Source organism: Mustelus asterias, chromosome 19 (assembly GCF_964213995.1).
Source record: "Mustelus asterias chromosome 19, sMusAst1.hap1.1, whole genome shotgun sequence".
NCBI lineage: Eukaryota > Metazoa > Chordata > Chondrichthyes > Carcharhiniformes > Triakidae > Mustelus > Mustelus asterias.
In genome coordinates, this window is record NC_135819.1 from 56,453,364 (window position 1) to 56,469,020 (window position 15,657).

The 15,657-nt window shown below is 42.2% G+C and overlaps 1 protein-coding gene across 1 annotated transcript in view; it reads right to left on the bottom strand.

Moving 5' to 3' along the window:
* LOC144507608 (cadherin-23-like) overlaps window positions 1-15,657 on the bottom strand; it is a 74,078-nt gene that overhangs the window by 5,728 nt on the left and 52,693 nt on the right. Inside the window, exons 26-31 of the mRNA XM_078234762.1 lie at window positions 15,275-15,380; window positions 14,963-15,178; window positions 13,372-13,517; window positions 7,261-7,402; window positions 3,571-3,815; window positions 1,402-1,532 (exon numbers count right to left, since the gene is read on the bottom strand). Coding sequence (XP_078090888.1) covers window positions 1,402-1,532; window positions 3,571-3,815; window positions 7,261-7,402; window positions 13,372-13,517; window positions 14,963-15,178; window positions 15,275-15,380 — 986 coding nt within the window. The remainder of the gene's footprint in view (window positions 1-1,401; window positions 1,533-3,570; window positions 3,816-7,260; window positions 7,403-13,371; window positions 13,518-14,962; window positions 15,179-15,274; window positions 15,381-15,657) is intronic.

The window sequence follows — 15,657 nt, forward strand, 5'->3', positions numbered from 1 at the left end:
CTTGCATTCCTTTGAAGTGTCTGGTGATTTTCTGGGAATCTCTCGAGTTGTGGAGAGCTTACACCTCCAGCAGGCGTAACCATGGGGAGAAAGGTATTTAAATGAGGCAGGCGGCATATAACAGTAGCTGCTACCTCATGCTTCTACCAATGCTGGCCAGGTGCGCATCCCAAAGAAGTAGGCCTTTCACCTGCTCCACTCACACTGAAAGACATGAAAGGGGAAAAGCACAAGGCCCCGGAGGACACAAAGGGTGGGATTTTGCGCCCTCCCTCGTGCGAGATCGTAAAATCCCACCCGAGGCCAATGGAGATTCCTGTTCTGGGAACCTCGCCCGGCCTGATTCTGGGATGGGTGAGATAGTAGAGTTTCAGCCAAGAAGTTGGTGCTCTTTTCTGATTTTAACAGTTCCTGCAATGGAACTCCAGGGCTAAAGGTATTCTGGCTGCAGCTTCTGGACAACAGACAGGAGCTCATTACAAATCCTGTAGGACTCCCTGACCTACAAAGGAGATTGGTGTTCCGTGTGATAGGTCCTTCCAACAGGTAGGCCTGTGCTGGCAAAACATCTAACCTCGATGACCTGAATGTAAGATTATATGAAACAGGAACATGAGTAGAGTGTTTTGCCCCTTGAGCCTTCTCCACCAACTCAGTATGACTATGGCTCACCATTGACCTTAACTCCACTCTCCTGCCCCCGCTCCCCATACCCCTCCATTTTCTGAAAGTTCAAAAACCTGTCGATTTTAGTCTTTAATGTGATGAGAGATGGAACATCCACAATTCTCCTGGGGTAGAAAATTCAAAAGACTCAAATCCTCTGAGTGAAGAGATTTCTCCTCACCTCAGTCCTAAATGATCAATCCCACATCCTGAGGTTGTGCCCCTGTGTTCTAGGTTCTCCAGCCAAGGGCAACAACCGTGTCTGCACTGTCAAGCTCCGTCAAAATCTAGGTGGGTTCAGGTCATGCCAGGTGGAAGGCACACACTCTGGCTGCCTACAGTTCGACTAGCCTCCAGCTGAGGAAAGAGGATGCCAGTAGGTAATGAGGTAGAGGTCGGGTACTCAGTCCACACAGGGTACAGAAGAGAACGCTTCAGTCACAGGCAACTGGGTTAAGCAAACCTTGTCATGTTAATGCAGTACAATGGTGATTAACACATGACTTCCTACCGATTGGGCTGGTTTGATAGCAGTAATTTTTCTGTCAAGCTCAACAGCTCTAACTAATTATTATTCTCCATATGTTCACCTATTTTTGTCTTTCAGATGTTTGCATTTCCAATATTCTCTGTTTTCATTCATTCCAGCCTGTCACACATATTGAATTCTTAATGCAATTCAAAAATGCCCAGGAAATCCAAAAATGGAAGAAAATGGAACAGTGCAATACCTACCATTGGTAGCACACCCAAGCGATACCAAAAACAAGAAGCACCGTCACAGCTCCAGCAAGAGTCAGCACCGCAATGAACCATCGCTCTGGACTCCAGTAAAAGGAGGTTAATGTTAACACACTGGTAGTGAACTGAGGAAAAGAGAATCAGTATCAATTAGTCTGAATGCTATTAAAAATCACAGCTAAAATCCTTCACCAAAGAAATGTGCATCAATCATTCCCAAACTTTCAAATTCTAATGTAAGAATCAGAAATTAATTGAGAGGCAGAAATCTTTTACTTTCAAAGTGAGGAATCTGCAAACTGACAAAATTGTCCAAGTTAATTGTTAGCAAGAATGTCCCAATGTGTTGGAATTATCTCAACACAATTAACTTTATTCATTTTCCCTAAATGTAAATAGAAATGATCTTGAATATCACCCTCTCCCTAACTACTGAGGAATCCAACAATTACACTCTATACAGGAACTTAAAGTACAATTTTAAAATAGTTACCTGATTAATACCCTCTAATGTCGCTTTGCAAACTACCAGTTGCCAGGAAGAAGTGCTAGTAAAAAGTTCATCATCATATTCATGCAATAAATACAGCTCTGGCGGGTTTATTAATAACCCCAGATTCACAGAACATGGGAGTAGGCCAGTCAGTTCCACCATTCATTATGATCATCCAACTAAATAGCCTGATCCCGCCTTGCCCCCATATCCTTTGATCCCTTTAGCCCCAAGAACTACATCTAACTCTCTCGTGAAAACAAACACCGTTTTGGCTGCAACTGCTTTCTGTGGTAGTGAATTCCACAGGCTCACCACTCTCCCAGTGAAGAAATTTCTCCTCATCTTAGTCCTAAAAGGTTTACCCCATATCCGCATACTGTTAATCCTGGTTCTGGACTCCCCCGCCATCGGAAACATCTTTCTTTCTTCTAACCTGTCTAGTCCTGTTAGAATATTTTAGGTTTCTATGAGATCCCCCCTCATTCTTTCAAACTCCAATGAATGTAGTCCTAACTGACTCAATCTGTCCCCATGCGTCAGAGGAGTCAGTCTGGTAAACATTTGCTACACTCTTTCTATAACAAGAACATCCATCCTCAGATAAGGTGACCATAACTACACACAACGTTCCAGGTATGGTCTCACCACGGTCCTGTATAATTGCAGCAGGACATTCCTGCTCCTGTCCTCGAATCCTCTTACTATGAGGACCAAAATATTGTTTGCCTTTTTTACTGCCTGCTGCACCTCCATGCTTACTTGCAGCGACTGGTGTACGAGGACACCCAGGTGCCATTGCATATTCCCCTCTCTAATTCTATAGCCATTCAGATAATAATCTACCTTCCTGTTTTTGCTACCAAAGTGGATAGCCTTACAGTTATCCACATTTTACTGCATCTGCCATGAATTTGCCCACGCACTCAGCCTGTTCAAATCACACTGAAGCATCTCTGCATCTTCCTCACAGCTCACCCTCCCACCAAATAAGTTAGATGTAAAAAGAAAGACTCAGTGAAAAATCTACAGGAGTGATTTTAACACAACCCACCCAGTGAAAATCCAGGTAGGCAGGCATTTAAAGTCAGCTGTGATAATTAGTGCAAGACCTCCCTGTAGTAGTGCACACATTTCCCTAGAATCATAGAAATTTGCAACGTGGAAGGAGGTCATTCGGCCCATTGTGTTTGCGGTGGCCGACAAGGAGCTATCCAGGCTAATCCCATTTTTCAGATCTTGGTCTGTAACCTTGTAGATTATGGCACTTCAAATGCATTTCCAATTATTTTTTAAATGTTATGAGGGTTTCTGCCTCTTCCATCCTTTGAGAGAATGGGTTCCAGAATACCATTGCTTTTTGGGTGAAAACATCCCCCCTTGATTCACCTCTAAGCCTCTTGCCTTTTATCCTGAATTTATGCCCCCTGATTACTGACCCCTCAACCGGAATAAGGCCTTCCAATCCACTCTACCTAGGCCCTATTTCTTGTCTCCTTGTGATAGTCCACATAGTATCACCACACAGTTACGTTGCAAAACAATACGAACATGTCTATAACCATGTTATAGAATTACTATATTTGAATTCAGTATAGCATCCGCTATCTCTCCATTAATCCTCCCTATCTCTGTGTATTTTTAGAATGGTTACAAAGAGAAAATATTACCTCTGTGCTGGTGGCAGTTGTAGGTTGGGTGGTTGTCCATGGCACCACATGTATCACCGCAGTTACTGTTGAAGTTAGTCGCTGGTGTTTATCCCCACCAAACTCATCTGTCACTTGGATCAGCAGCGTGTACTCCTTGGAGTGCTCAATGCCTTGAAATACCTCAAACTGAAATCTCTGAGTGGAGGCCACCTTTGCAGGATTGTTGTCTGGCCTCTGAAGCTCAAACAGATTTTCCACGTTTGCTGCAGAATAGTTACCAAAACATCACACTGACATGAAAAATCATGGATTTTTGGGATGGGTTTTCTATTCGCTGTTCAAGTGTGAAACTGACCTGGTCTTATAGAAACCTCCTGATGTTCAAGGTAGTCAATGAATTAGTCTGTTTCCAGAATAGGTGGCTGATCCACAATGACCATCTCTCATGCCCATGTGGTAAGCTGAAGATATATCCCATTATATCAGGATGTAGCTAGGCTCCTGCGTATTTTTCAACAGAACAGAAGTGGCTTGCCCGGCCATGTCCTGCATCATCCTGAGCTCATCGCCCTAACTCCCTTATTGAAGTTGATGATGACTCAGCAAATTACATCATTTGTTATAGTGTACACAGGGTTCTGGGTTCGAGTCCTATTCCAGGACTTGAGCACAAAACCCAAGGCTGACACTCCAGTACAGGGCTGAAAGTGTTGTCTCTTGGATAAAATCCTCTGCGTGCTCAGATGTTCAAGATCGCATGGAATTATATTAAGAGCAGGGAAGTTATTTCCAGTGCCCTGGGGGGGCGGCACGGTAGCACAGTGGTTAGCACTGCTGCTTCACAGCTCCAGGGTCCTGGGTTTGATTCCCGGCTCGGGTCACTGTCTGTGTGGAGTTTGCACATTCTCCTCGTGTCTGCGTGGGTTTCCTCCGGGTGCTCCGGTTTCCTCCCACAGTCCAAAGATGTGCGGGTTAGGTTGATTGGCCAGGTTAAAAATTGCCCCTTAGAGTCCTGAGATGCGTAGGTTAGAGGGATTAGCGGGTAAAATATGTGGGGATAGGGCCTGGGTGGGATTGTGGTCGGTGCAGACTCGATGGGCCGAATGGCCTCCTTCTGCACTGTAGGGATTCTATGATTCTATATTTATCCCTCAATTAATTGAGAAATCAACCAAAATTCAAATCATGTACAATGTTATACACATTTCTACAATCTAAACTTCATTGACTTAATCTTTCTTGGACAAAAACAAAAAATGCTGGAAAGTCTCAGTCGGTCTGACAGCAGCTGTGGAGAGAGAATAGAGTCAACCTTTTGAGTCTAGATGACACACTCTGACGTAGGGTCATCCAGACTCAAAACGTTTGCTCTATTCTCTCTCCACAGATGCTGTCAGACCTGCTGAGATTTTCCAGCATTTTCTACTATTGTTTCAGATTCCAGCATCCACAGTATTTTGCTTTGAACTTTCTTGGGACGTGTCATGGAATTAAGGTGTAACAATGGCATGGCATGACTTTTTGTAAGGTAATTTTTGTGGACTGATTCATGTCAGTTTAATATTGAAATACCAACAAGCATAAGTTTTCTTAAATGTTTATGGTATTTCTGAGATACATTTACCAAAACAATTACATAGTTTCACCCAATTATTCAGAAGATTGGCTTAGAAAGGTTTCCTGCACTGACACCAGTCCAAATGTAAAATTTCCAAGTTAGCGGGTGGCACAAAGCTAAGTAGGAAACATGTCTTGTGAGGAAGATGCAAAGCAGCATCAAGAGGATTTAAATAGACTTGGCGGGTGGGCAAGGACATGTCAAATGGAATATATTGTGGAAAAATATTGTGAGGTGGGAGTATTTCTTAAATGGTAAGAGATTAGAAAGTATAGATATACAAAGGGACCTGGGTGTCCTCATCAGTAAGTCAGTGAAAGTTAACATGCAGGCACAGGAAGCTATTCGGAAGGCTAATAGTATGTTAGACTTTATTGCAAGAGGATTTGAGTACAGGAATAGTGAAATATTGCTTCAATTGTATAGGAGATTGGTTGACGGTCCCTCGAGGACTGTGTGCAGTTTTCATTCCTTTACCTTAGAAAGGATATTGTTGCATAGAGGGAGCACAATGGAGGTTCACCAGACTTTCTCAAGATCACAGCACTGTCCCATGAAGAAAGCTCCAAGAAGCTGGGCCTGCATTCTCTAAATAAAGGTGATCTTATTGAAACTTACGAAATCCTGAAAGATAGACAGGGTAGATGCAGGTAAGGTATTTCCCCTGGTTGGGGAGTTCAGAACCAGAGGGCACAATTTCAAAATAAAGGGGTTGCAACTTAGGATAGATAAGGAGAAATGTTTTTAGTCAGAGGGTTGTGAATCTTAGGAATTCTCCACCCCAGAGGGCTGTGGAAACTCAGTCATTAAGTAGGTTCAAAGCAGAGAGTGAGAAATTTCTAAATACCAATGACATAAGTGGATATGAGAATAGTGTGGAAAAAGGCATTGTACTGGATGATCAGCCATAATCGTATTGAATGGTGGAGCAGGCTTAATGGGCTAAATGGTCTACACCTGCTCCTATGTTCCAATGTCCTATTTGTTAGCATAGGGGCTGTAGATCTTAAAGTAACTTGATAACAGGATGACTGATGTCTGGCATGTCATAGTAATTTTCTGCAATTGTTTTGAATTTCTTGTAGTAAGACCTGCACTGTATTTAACCAACATTTTGTCAGTCTCATTGCCCTTAAAGTCTTTTGTACTTCCTTGCTTCTCACACCTATCCATAAAGATCGAAGCTGTTGAATTGAGTTTCAGAATGAATATAATATTGTTCTACATACATAATGAGGCCATCTGGCAAAACAAATGTTTGGCCATCTGTTCACCCTGCTTCTGTACATACAGTTGCCAGATGGCCTCATAATGAATGCTTAGTTGAGACGATATGGGGTGAGATTCAGAGGGCCTAACAACCATGAATACAATGGGGCCAAAGCCCCAGTAAAAAGAGGTGGGCTTCTCAGCTGCTGGTCTCACCATCTGCCTATCTCCCTTGCTGAGTCACGTGTGCCTTTGAAGGCAGCCGGCCTATCTCCAGTCCATGTCTGCTTCACCAACACGAGAATAGGGTGGGTGGTCTTCTCCAGGATGGAGGTGGGATTGTGGGGGATCAAGAAAGTTCCTGACTCCTGATACCTGTCTCCTGTACAAAAATCTGGCCCAAAGGGTTTCTGAGAGTGAAGCATCATGGCAGAGGGTAGCGGTAGATTCATTATTACCCCTATTGGTGAGGGGACATCTATATTTGTGCTTGGTTTACATTGGCTTTATGTTCTGGTATGGGCAACTGAGATCTTCAGGAAATTTGGGCGAATTTTCCGACCGGCTAGGTGGAAACTTTGGCGCAATTTTGAATACAAATTGTCAAGGAATTTCCATGTTGGCTGGAATTTTACGGGTGTTCACTCCGGCCGTTTACACCAGTGGGATTCTCTGGTCCCATTGGAGTAAATGGAGATTCTCCGTCCTCGATTGCAGTGACAGCGGGGTGTGAACTGCCGGAAATTACCGGCTATTATTTCTACAAATAGATCCCTTCTTGCCTTTAGGCTTCAATCAATTTTAATGAAGGCGTTTTATTAAAAAACCAGAAACATCAATCTCCAAAGAGCATTCCCGAAATAAACAAAATTCAGGCTCACCTCCCACTATTGAATAGCTCAGTTCATGGTCAGGCGAGTCCTTGTCAGAACACTGCAATTGGATAAACGGGGATGTGACAGTGGAATAGATGGTTTTCTCATAATATTCTGGCTCACACACTGGAGGCTCATCATTTACGTTCTGGAATTCAAACAGCTAATTAGCAACAGCAGCGACAGTGAGAGAGATGCACGTGGGTGATGAATAACAGGGCAGAATTAATTTTCAACACCGATCAATTCAAGCAAATAAATCAAAAATAAAGTTGATCATTGTAAATTAAGCAGCTTCAACCCATTAAAATATGATGGCTTCATCAAGTAAAGAGCAGTTCATGAATACAGAATTACTCTCTCAGTCTAATGAAAAGTATTTGGAGTCATTAAGGTATGGAAGGAAGCCATTTGGCCCATCAAGCCAGTGGCAGCTCTCTGTAGAGCATTCCCGTCAGTCACATTCCCCACTCTAGATCCCCATTGCCCCATAAATTTCAAGCCCAATCTAAAAATGTTACTGGACTTCCAAAATGTCATTTATCCTATAATGGTGCCAGCTATTGGTCTCATTCCTAAACCTCCTCATCACAGTAAGAATCCATGATAGATGTCAACTTTAATTTTGAAAATATGACTCTGACTTTTAACTGATTGGAAATTTTGCAATTTGAAACAAGATAGAACAAACAACTTAAAAAGGCAAGGCCAACTTCCACGGTGAAGGTAAACAAACAAAGCGGAGTGCAAAGAGACATTTCCTACAACCCAGACATCCATCGAAACTCGTCATGAAGGAAGAGGCATTAAAATGCAAATGTTATTAAAATAATGGCTGCTATAGACCGGCCCACCCTCTTGGGAATCCACAATGGGTGAAATGTTTTCAAGGCAAGACTGCAGTGATTGCAGCGAGATTGCAAGAAAGACTTTAGCAGAAGAGACAGGATGAAAACTGGGCCCTCTCTCTATCTCTCTTTCAGAACAATTGTATTACCCAGTTTGGAAGACAACTTTACTAGAAACCTACCAGTGAACCAAGATCTCTTAATAATTGCAATATCTTCTGCATGTGACATCCGAGAAACCAGCGAACCCAAAGTGGCCACAATGTTTAAAAATCTACACCGCAAGGACAATCAAAGGACACTTGGAATCTAACTTTCCTTGTCTCTAGTATGTGTGTGTGTGTTTGTTTGTGTGTTTGGTGTGGGTGTGTGTGTGTGTGTGTTTGTTTGTGTGTTTGGTGTGTGTGTGTGTGTGTGTGTATGTTTGTGTTTTTGTATGTGTGTGTGTGTTAATAAATTTGCTCCTTCTTTACTGAAGACAACCTTGTTTAAATGGTTCCTTATTGTCACAGCTTAAATAGTTTGAAGGGAGGGGAATGAGTTCATCTCTTCTCACCTGGCTGTGACACAGAATAGTTGCTATTATTCATCTGATGCTACTGCTTGCAACTAGAATTCTCTTAAAAATGCATGGTGTTATAATTGTTATTTACTGGGAGTTACTATTGACCAGAAACTGAACTGTATTAGCCATACTTATGGCTACCAAGAGTTAGTCAGAGGCTAGGAATTCTGCGGTAAATAACTCACCTCCCTACTCCTCAAAGTCTGTCAGCCATCTATAAGGCACAAGTCAGGAGTGTGATGGAATACTCCCCACTTGCCTGGATGAGTACAGCTCCAAGAACACTCAAGAAGCTCGACACCATCCAGGCCAAAGCAGCCCACTTGATTGGAACCCCATCCACAAACATTCACTCTCTCCACCACAGATATACAATGGTAGCCATATGTACCATCATGGCAAGAACTCAGCAAGGCATCTGAGGTAGCATCTTCCAAACCCACAATTACTACCATCTGGAAGCACAAGGAAAGCAGATAAATGGGAACACCACCACCTGGAAGTTCCCTGCCAAGTCACTCACTACCTTGACTTGGAAATATATCACCGTTCTTTCAATGTTGCTGGTTCAAAATCTTGGAATTCCCTCAGCATTAGCACTGTGGGTGTATGGACACATGGACTGCAGTGGTTCAAGAGGGAAGCTCATCACCACCTTCCCAAAGGTAATTGTGGATGGGTAATAAATGCTGGCCCAGCTAGCGACACCCACATCCCACGAATGAATAAAAGAAATTATATCAGTAACTGTACTTTACTGGCTATACAATACTCTGTGACACCAGGAGATTGTGAAAAGCATGAATGGAAATCTTTTTCCTTTCTTGAAGAGGAAAGAGAAAATATATCTTGGGAGGGTAAAATTCAGTTTTCTGCTATTTTTCTTCCCTTTTGGCTTTTAGATGGCTCCTAGTCTTTGGCGACACATCATAGCTCATAAGTGTTGGGTGAAGATTCATTGGCTGAGATTCTTCTCTTCATGGCCGATTCCCAAGGACATTCTCTGCTCCTCCAATTCCGATGCAATCCCAACCCATTTGCCTGCGTTGAGCATTATTTCCCCATGCAAAAGTGCTGTTAGGTTTCCTGGTGTTCAGGGAAGTCCGTGTGATATACTGGAGTAGTCATTACCCCAGTCTGATCATCACTTGCTGTATATCATGCATATTCATGACTGGCCTCAGGCCACCACGTTCAGTGCTGAGAAGTGCCCCCCAGCCTAGCTCAGGTAAGGTGCCTCAAAAATCTGAGCAACAGATGAAGCTAGTTGTTCCACGCTCTTACTATGCCACAAGTGGTATTCTCCACCAGCAGGATGCTGCCGTCAAGACAAAAATACATTCTGCCTACCAGAATGAGTTATGTGGTATTTGAATTTCGGTGCCAGTATGTAGGTGGTACATCTCAAAGGTGAATCCTACCAAACAGCACGTCCCTTCAGCTGTTTGCAACAGGTATATTACTGACCACGCTCAACCAGCCCATGCTTGCCAAACTCAGAACATAGTGTCCAACATGAGATGTGATTCCATGATTGAACAACACTTATTAAACAATCCTGATTGTACTAAAAATTGCACAAACATCAATTTAAGACCATCAGTCAGGCTCGTAATGTGCTCACGTACACAGGCTAGAAGCTATACATAATTCACACACAGGACTGTCCTTTGCAGACAGAAGGCGTATGTCCACTCATTGCATCTTTTTCATCTAGACAAAAGCCTGGAGGTCAGCCATTCCCTGATTCATTCCCCATGACAATTCTTGGACCAATAAGAGTCAACCTGCCTGATTTAAATTTAGACATAGGCTTGACAGTTAACTGTTCCCTGGTGCATTCTCCATGGCAACGCCACCACCAATCATAATCAACTTGCCAACTCGTCAACACCCTTTTCTCAGGCAACATAAAGTTTTGTTCCTTTTGAGATTTGGTATTCTTGTGAATCTGTCCTGATGAGTGCAGGATGAAAAGTTTTGAGAGCATGACACTTTATTCATCAATAATCAAGTTCTGTACTACCAAGCACCTGACATGATATATTTTCATAACATATTAACATATTCGTAACATATTACAGTCGGAGATCTTGTGGTGTAGTGGGTAGCATCCAGGTCACTGAGCCTGGAACTCTTGCTTCCAATCTCACTCTGGGATTTGATGGCCATTGAAGGTGCATACATGGCTTAGCTAAACAGATTGATTCTGAACCTTAAAATCTTTCCAATACACCCATAGCAGGAGATAAGAATGGGAGAGTCTACTGATCAGCCGGAATCTGTAAAAGGCAATAACAAGCCACTTCAGTACCTTGTCAAGCATAATATTAGACCAACATAAGGAGGTCCATTATCGTCAATGCCCTCTTGGGACATGGTACCTGAAGAGAGAGAGAACTTATACATTCCCTGATGAAGGGTCACCCAGACTTGAAACGTTGGCTCTATTCTCTCTCCACAGATGTTGTCAGACCTGCTGAGATTTTCCAGCATTTCCTGTTTTTGTTTCAGATTCCAGCATCCCCATAATTTATTTTAAACTTGTACATGCTGTTCCCTTAACCATTAATACTGAAGCCATAATTATTGTGAGGTTGACATGTAAATGCCATGAGATATCACTAGATGGCACTCTAGGAATACATTGAGACTGAATTGAACACTTGAGCAGTCAGATGTTTGTACATTTGAAAGGATTGTGCATGTGGACCTGACTGAGTAATATTTATAGGGAAACGCTTTAAAAATCTCTACCTCTACCTGGGGTGACACAGTGGCACAGTGGTTAACACTCACAGTGCCAGGGACCGGGGTTTGATTCCCGGCCTGGATGACTGTCTGTGCGGAGTCTGCACGTTCTCCCCATGTCTGCGTGGGTTTCCTCTGGGTGCCCCGGTTTTCTCTCACAGTCCGAAAGATGTGCTGGTTAGGTGACTGGCCGTGCTAAATTCTCCCTCAGTGTAACAGAACAGGTGCAGGAGTGTGGCGACTAGGGGATTTTCACAGTAATTTCATTGCAATGTTAATGTAAGCCTACTTGTGACAGTAATATATAAACTTAAACTTCACCCATATTTAGATCCCTGGCACATTTTGTTAATTACTGATACCCTTATCTCTCATCCAGGCCCTTATTTCCCCCATCACATTCTATATCTCTCGTATAATTCTGTCACTTGTAATTATAAACACAAATGAGTGAGTTCGACAGATGGCTTCATGTATTTTCTCTCACAGGATCCAAAGGTAATTCTTTGTGAGTGGAGTTATATGATTGAGCATTCCCACTAGTCAGGCAGTGATATACCCAGCTGTTGCATGGTCAATACCCAAAGGAATGTCGAACAAATGAAAGTGTTCTTGAAGCCAGCTCTACAAGCATTCAGGCAAATCTCCTCCAAAATCAACTTTGATGGACCGGACACTGTGACCAGATGGGCAAAAAGCATCTCCCCACCAGGTCCCCTTTTCTCAATCCTCAAGTGGCCAATGTTCCAAGAGAGCACAAAGGAAATCTCTTAAGGACATTCTAAAACGCTCTTTAAGGTGTGGCAGCATTGGCATTAATAACTCTGAGGACCTTGCTATTGATTGTTCAAAATGGTGACAATTTGTCCATCAAGCTGCATCATGCTTTGAGTCACAATTGGAACACCAGTTCCTGCCAGCTCCCCTCCAAACCACACACCATCTAGACTTGGAACTATATCGCCGCTCCTTCACTGTCACTGAGTAAAAATCCTGGAACTCCCTTCCTAACAGCACTGTGGGTGTACCTGCACCAGATGTACTAGACACCTGCACTCAGAGGGTGGTGGAATGAGCTGTCAGAGGAGGTGATAGAGGTGGGTACAATTATAACATTTAAAAGACATTTGGACAGGTACATGAATGGGAAAGGTTTAGAAGGATATGGGCCAAACACAGGCAAATGGGACTAGTTGAGTTTAAGGAACCTGGTCAGCATGGACGAGTTGGGCCGAAGGGCCTGTTTCCATGCTCTATATTTCTATGACTACAGCAGTTTGAGGAGATGGCTCAGCATCACCTTCTCAAGAGCAATTAAGGATGGGCAACAAATGCTTGCCTAGTCAGCGAAACCCACATCCTGTGAAAGAATGAGGAACATCTCATTGATGAGACAGAGCGGCAGCAGAGAATGAAAGAAAAGGAAGCAAATCCTGCACTTCAGATCCTTCTGATCATCCTGTCCTATCAGCCCAAAGATCTGCAGTTCAAGAATCAGCTGTTCAATCCCATAAAAACCATGGCAGAACATCGTGATCCCGAGCAGACATCATCCTCAAATTATAGGATAACTAGTGACGATGAGGTGAATACTAAATCTAGTTAGTATTTTGTCCTTACAGTACCAGTTAAACATATCTCTATACTAGGCCAATGCTCCCAGCGCCTGCATTCTGAATCAGGTTCAACAGTGTTGATGTCGAGTGGTGATTGGTTTGTGCCTCTTGGTGTTCTATGCCTCAAAACGCAGTTTATAGGTTTTAAATGTACTGGTAATCTATTCCAAAGGATCTCAGAAGATCTCTGTAACTGTGAATTGTCACTAAAGAGCATAATGGAATGAGCTATGCAGAAGTAAGCAAGCCAATGAATCCCTTTAGTTTAAATGTTTTTGGTTGAATTGCATTGAGAAAATATAATCTAGAGTTCGGTTTTGACAGAATGGTATCTTACCATCACATTAACAGTTACTATCGCTGAGCTGCTTCTCTGTCTCAGTGGATCTATTTGAAGATCATTATTCATGTCCACAGCTTTGACAGTGAGGGTATAAGTATCGTGCGTTTCTCTATCCAGTATATTTAGAAGCCTTATCCGACCTGTTGGAGTAAAAATAAACTGCTACTGAACTAGTAAAGGTTTAAAAGACAGATCTTCCCTTGTATCCCCCAAAAGATTAAACCAAAATACAAATAAATAAATATTACTGAATATTTCTAAAGACAGCCATGATTTTCTCTTGGTTATTTGAGTATCTCATCTAGAGAAGTCTCACAACACCAGATTAAAGTCCAACAGGTTTATTTGGAATCACAAACATTCGGAGCGCTGCTCCTTCATCAGGTGAGCATCCCGAAAGCTGGTGATTCCAAATAAACCTGTTGGACTTTAACCTGGTGTTGTGAGACTTCCTATTGTGCCCACCCCAGTCCAAAGCCGGCATCTCCACATCATCTGGAGAAGTACAATATAAATGAGGAGCAATGATTATCTGGCTGCAATTCATTCATCTACTGGAGGGAACATATTAATGAGGAAAAGGTGTTGCCAGTAATGAGTGATTGGCTTTCATATCACAGCCATGCATCCAATATATTAGAAAATATTTCAGTAGATGTCTCACTGTGTTGTGAGGTAGTCTGAAACCTGCCACCCAGTTTCTGAGGTTTACAAAGTCCTCCTTGCTCTACTCATTACTGTAACATAGAATTTCTATTGAAATATTGGACTCAACTCACACATTTAAGGGAATGTATTGATTCTGAAAGATGCTGGTTTCTACTTTTGCATCTTAGGTAGAACAATGGATGATAATGGCTCTCAAAAGATGCTCAGAGATGTTTTTCTTCTGTTGGGACAGTGCTCTTGAATTGTTCCCATCCCTTTAAATGTCGCCAAATTTACACTTGAAACAATGGTAAATCTATTTGATTGAAGTCTGTCTTCAACCTGTCACCAGCCATTCTGGCAATTAAACCAAAATAATTTTTGATTTGATTTGATTTGATTTATTATTGTCACATGTATTAACATACAGTGAAAAGTATTTTTTCTTGCACGTTATACAGTCAATATATATAATAAGGTCATATATATTATATATATATATATAAAACATATATATAATAAGGAAATCACAGCTTGACAGATCTTCTAATAGGAGTGATAAAGATAGGAGAATGGGGATGAGAAAAATATCAGCCATGATTGAATAGCAGAGCAGACTCGATGGGCCGAGTGGCCTAAATCTGCTCCTATATTTTAAGGTCTTGTGATATAGCTCCCAAAGACAATTTTGGCTGGGATTTTCCGGCCACACTCGCGCCAAGGCTGACAATTCCTGCCTGAGGTCAATGGATCTTTGCATGATCGCTACGATTCCCGTGGCAGGCAGGACGGGAAAATTCCGCCCAAGTTTCTCAGTAGGATCATGCAACAGGCTTTATATCTAATAAGTTACTAAGTGGAACTTACACTGAAAAAGAACGCAAAGACATATTCAGTGAGAAATATGAATAGAAACCTCAAAATGACCTTACAGTACCTGAGTCAGATTCAATATAAAACTTGGGTGGGACATCAGTGTTGCCTCCTACAATAGAATATTTTACATTGTTTTCTGGTAGGTCACCATCGCTAAACGCTGCTGTTCCAACTAGAGCCCCAATTGGGCTGTCTTCAAATATATTGAATGTTCTTGATCCGGAGAAAGGGGTCCTTTCATTCACAGGTGTGACCTTCACTATAACTGTGGAGGTGCCTGGACAAACAGATTGTGAAATGGCTCATTCAAAGTAATTCAACTTCATGGTTACATCAGTATCCAAGCTGCCTACTAAGTAAGACACGGACTTACTTGTCAATTGAGGGATGCCATTATCCTCTATCTTAACAAATATTGTATGTTGGAAGTTAACTGCAGCAAACGAGCTATCATCATATTGTAAAAGTGAATTCCCAACCTGCAAAATAAGCAATGCTGTTCATTGTAAGTGAATCAATATCTTATGCAGGAGATTAGATTGATATGACTGTGTTTTTTGTAATCAATCCAAGAAGGTTTAACCTTGGCAAAGTGGAGATTCAATCTCAGTTCAAACTTTGGGTTTGGTTGCATTTTTTCTGATTTTATTCCAGTGAACTTGAAACAAATCTGCGGAGTGACATTGTGAAGCACAGATACAGTAGGGGATGGCAACGCTCCTTTTCCACATTTTTTACAACCTGATTCAAAAGCAG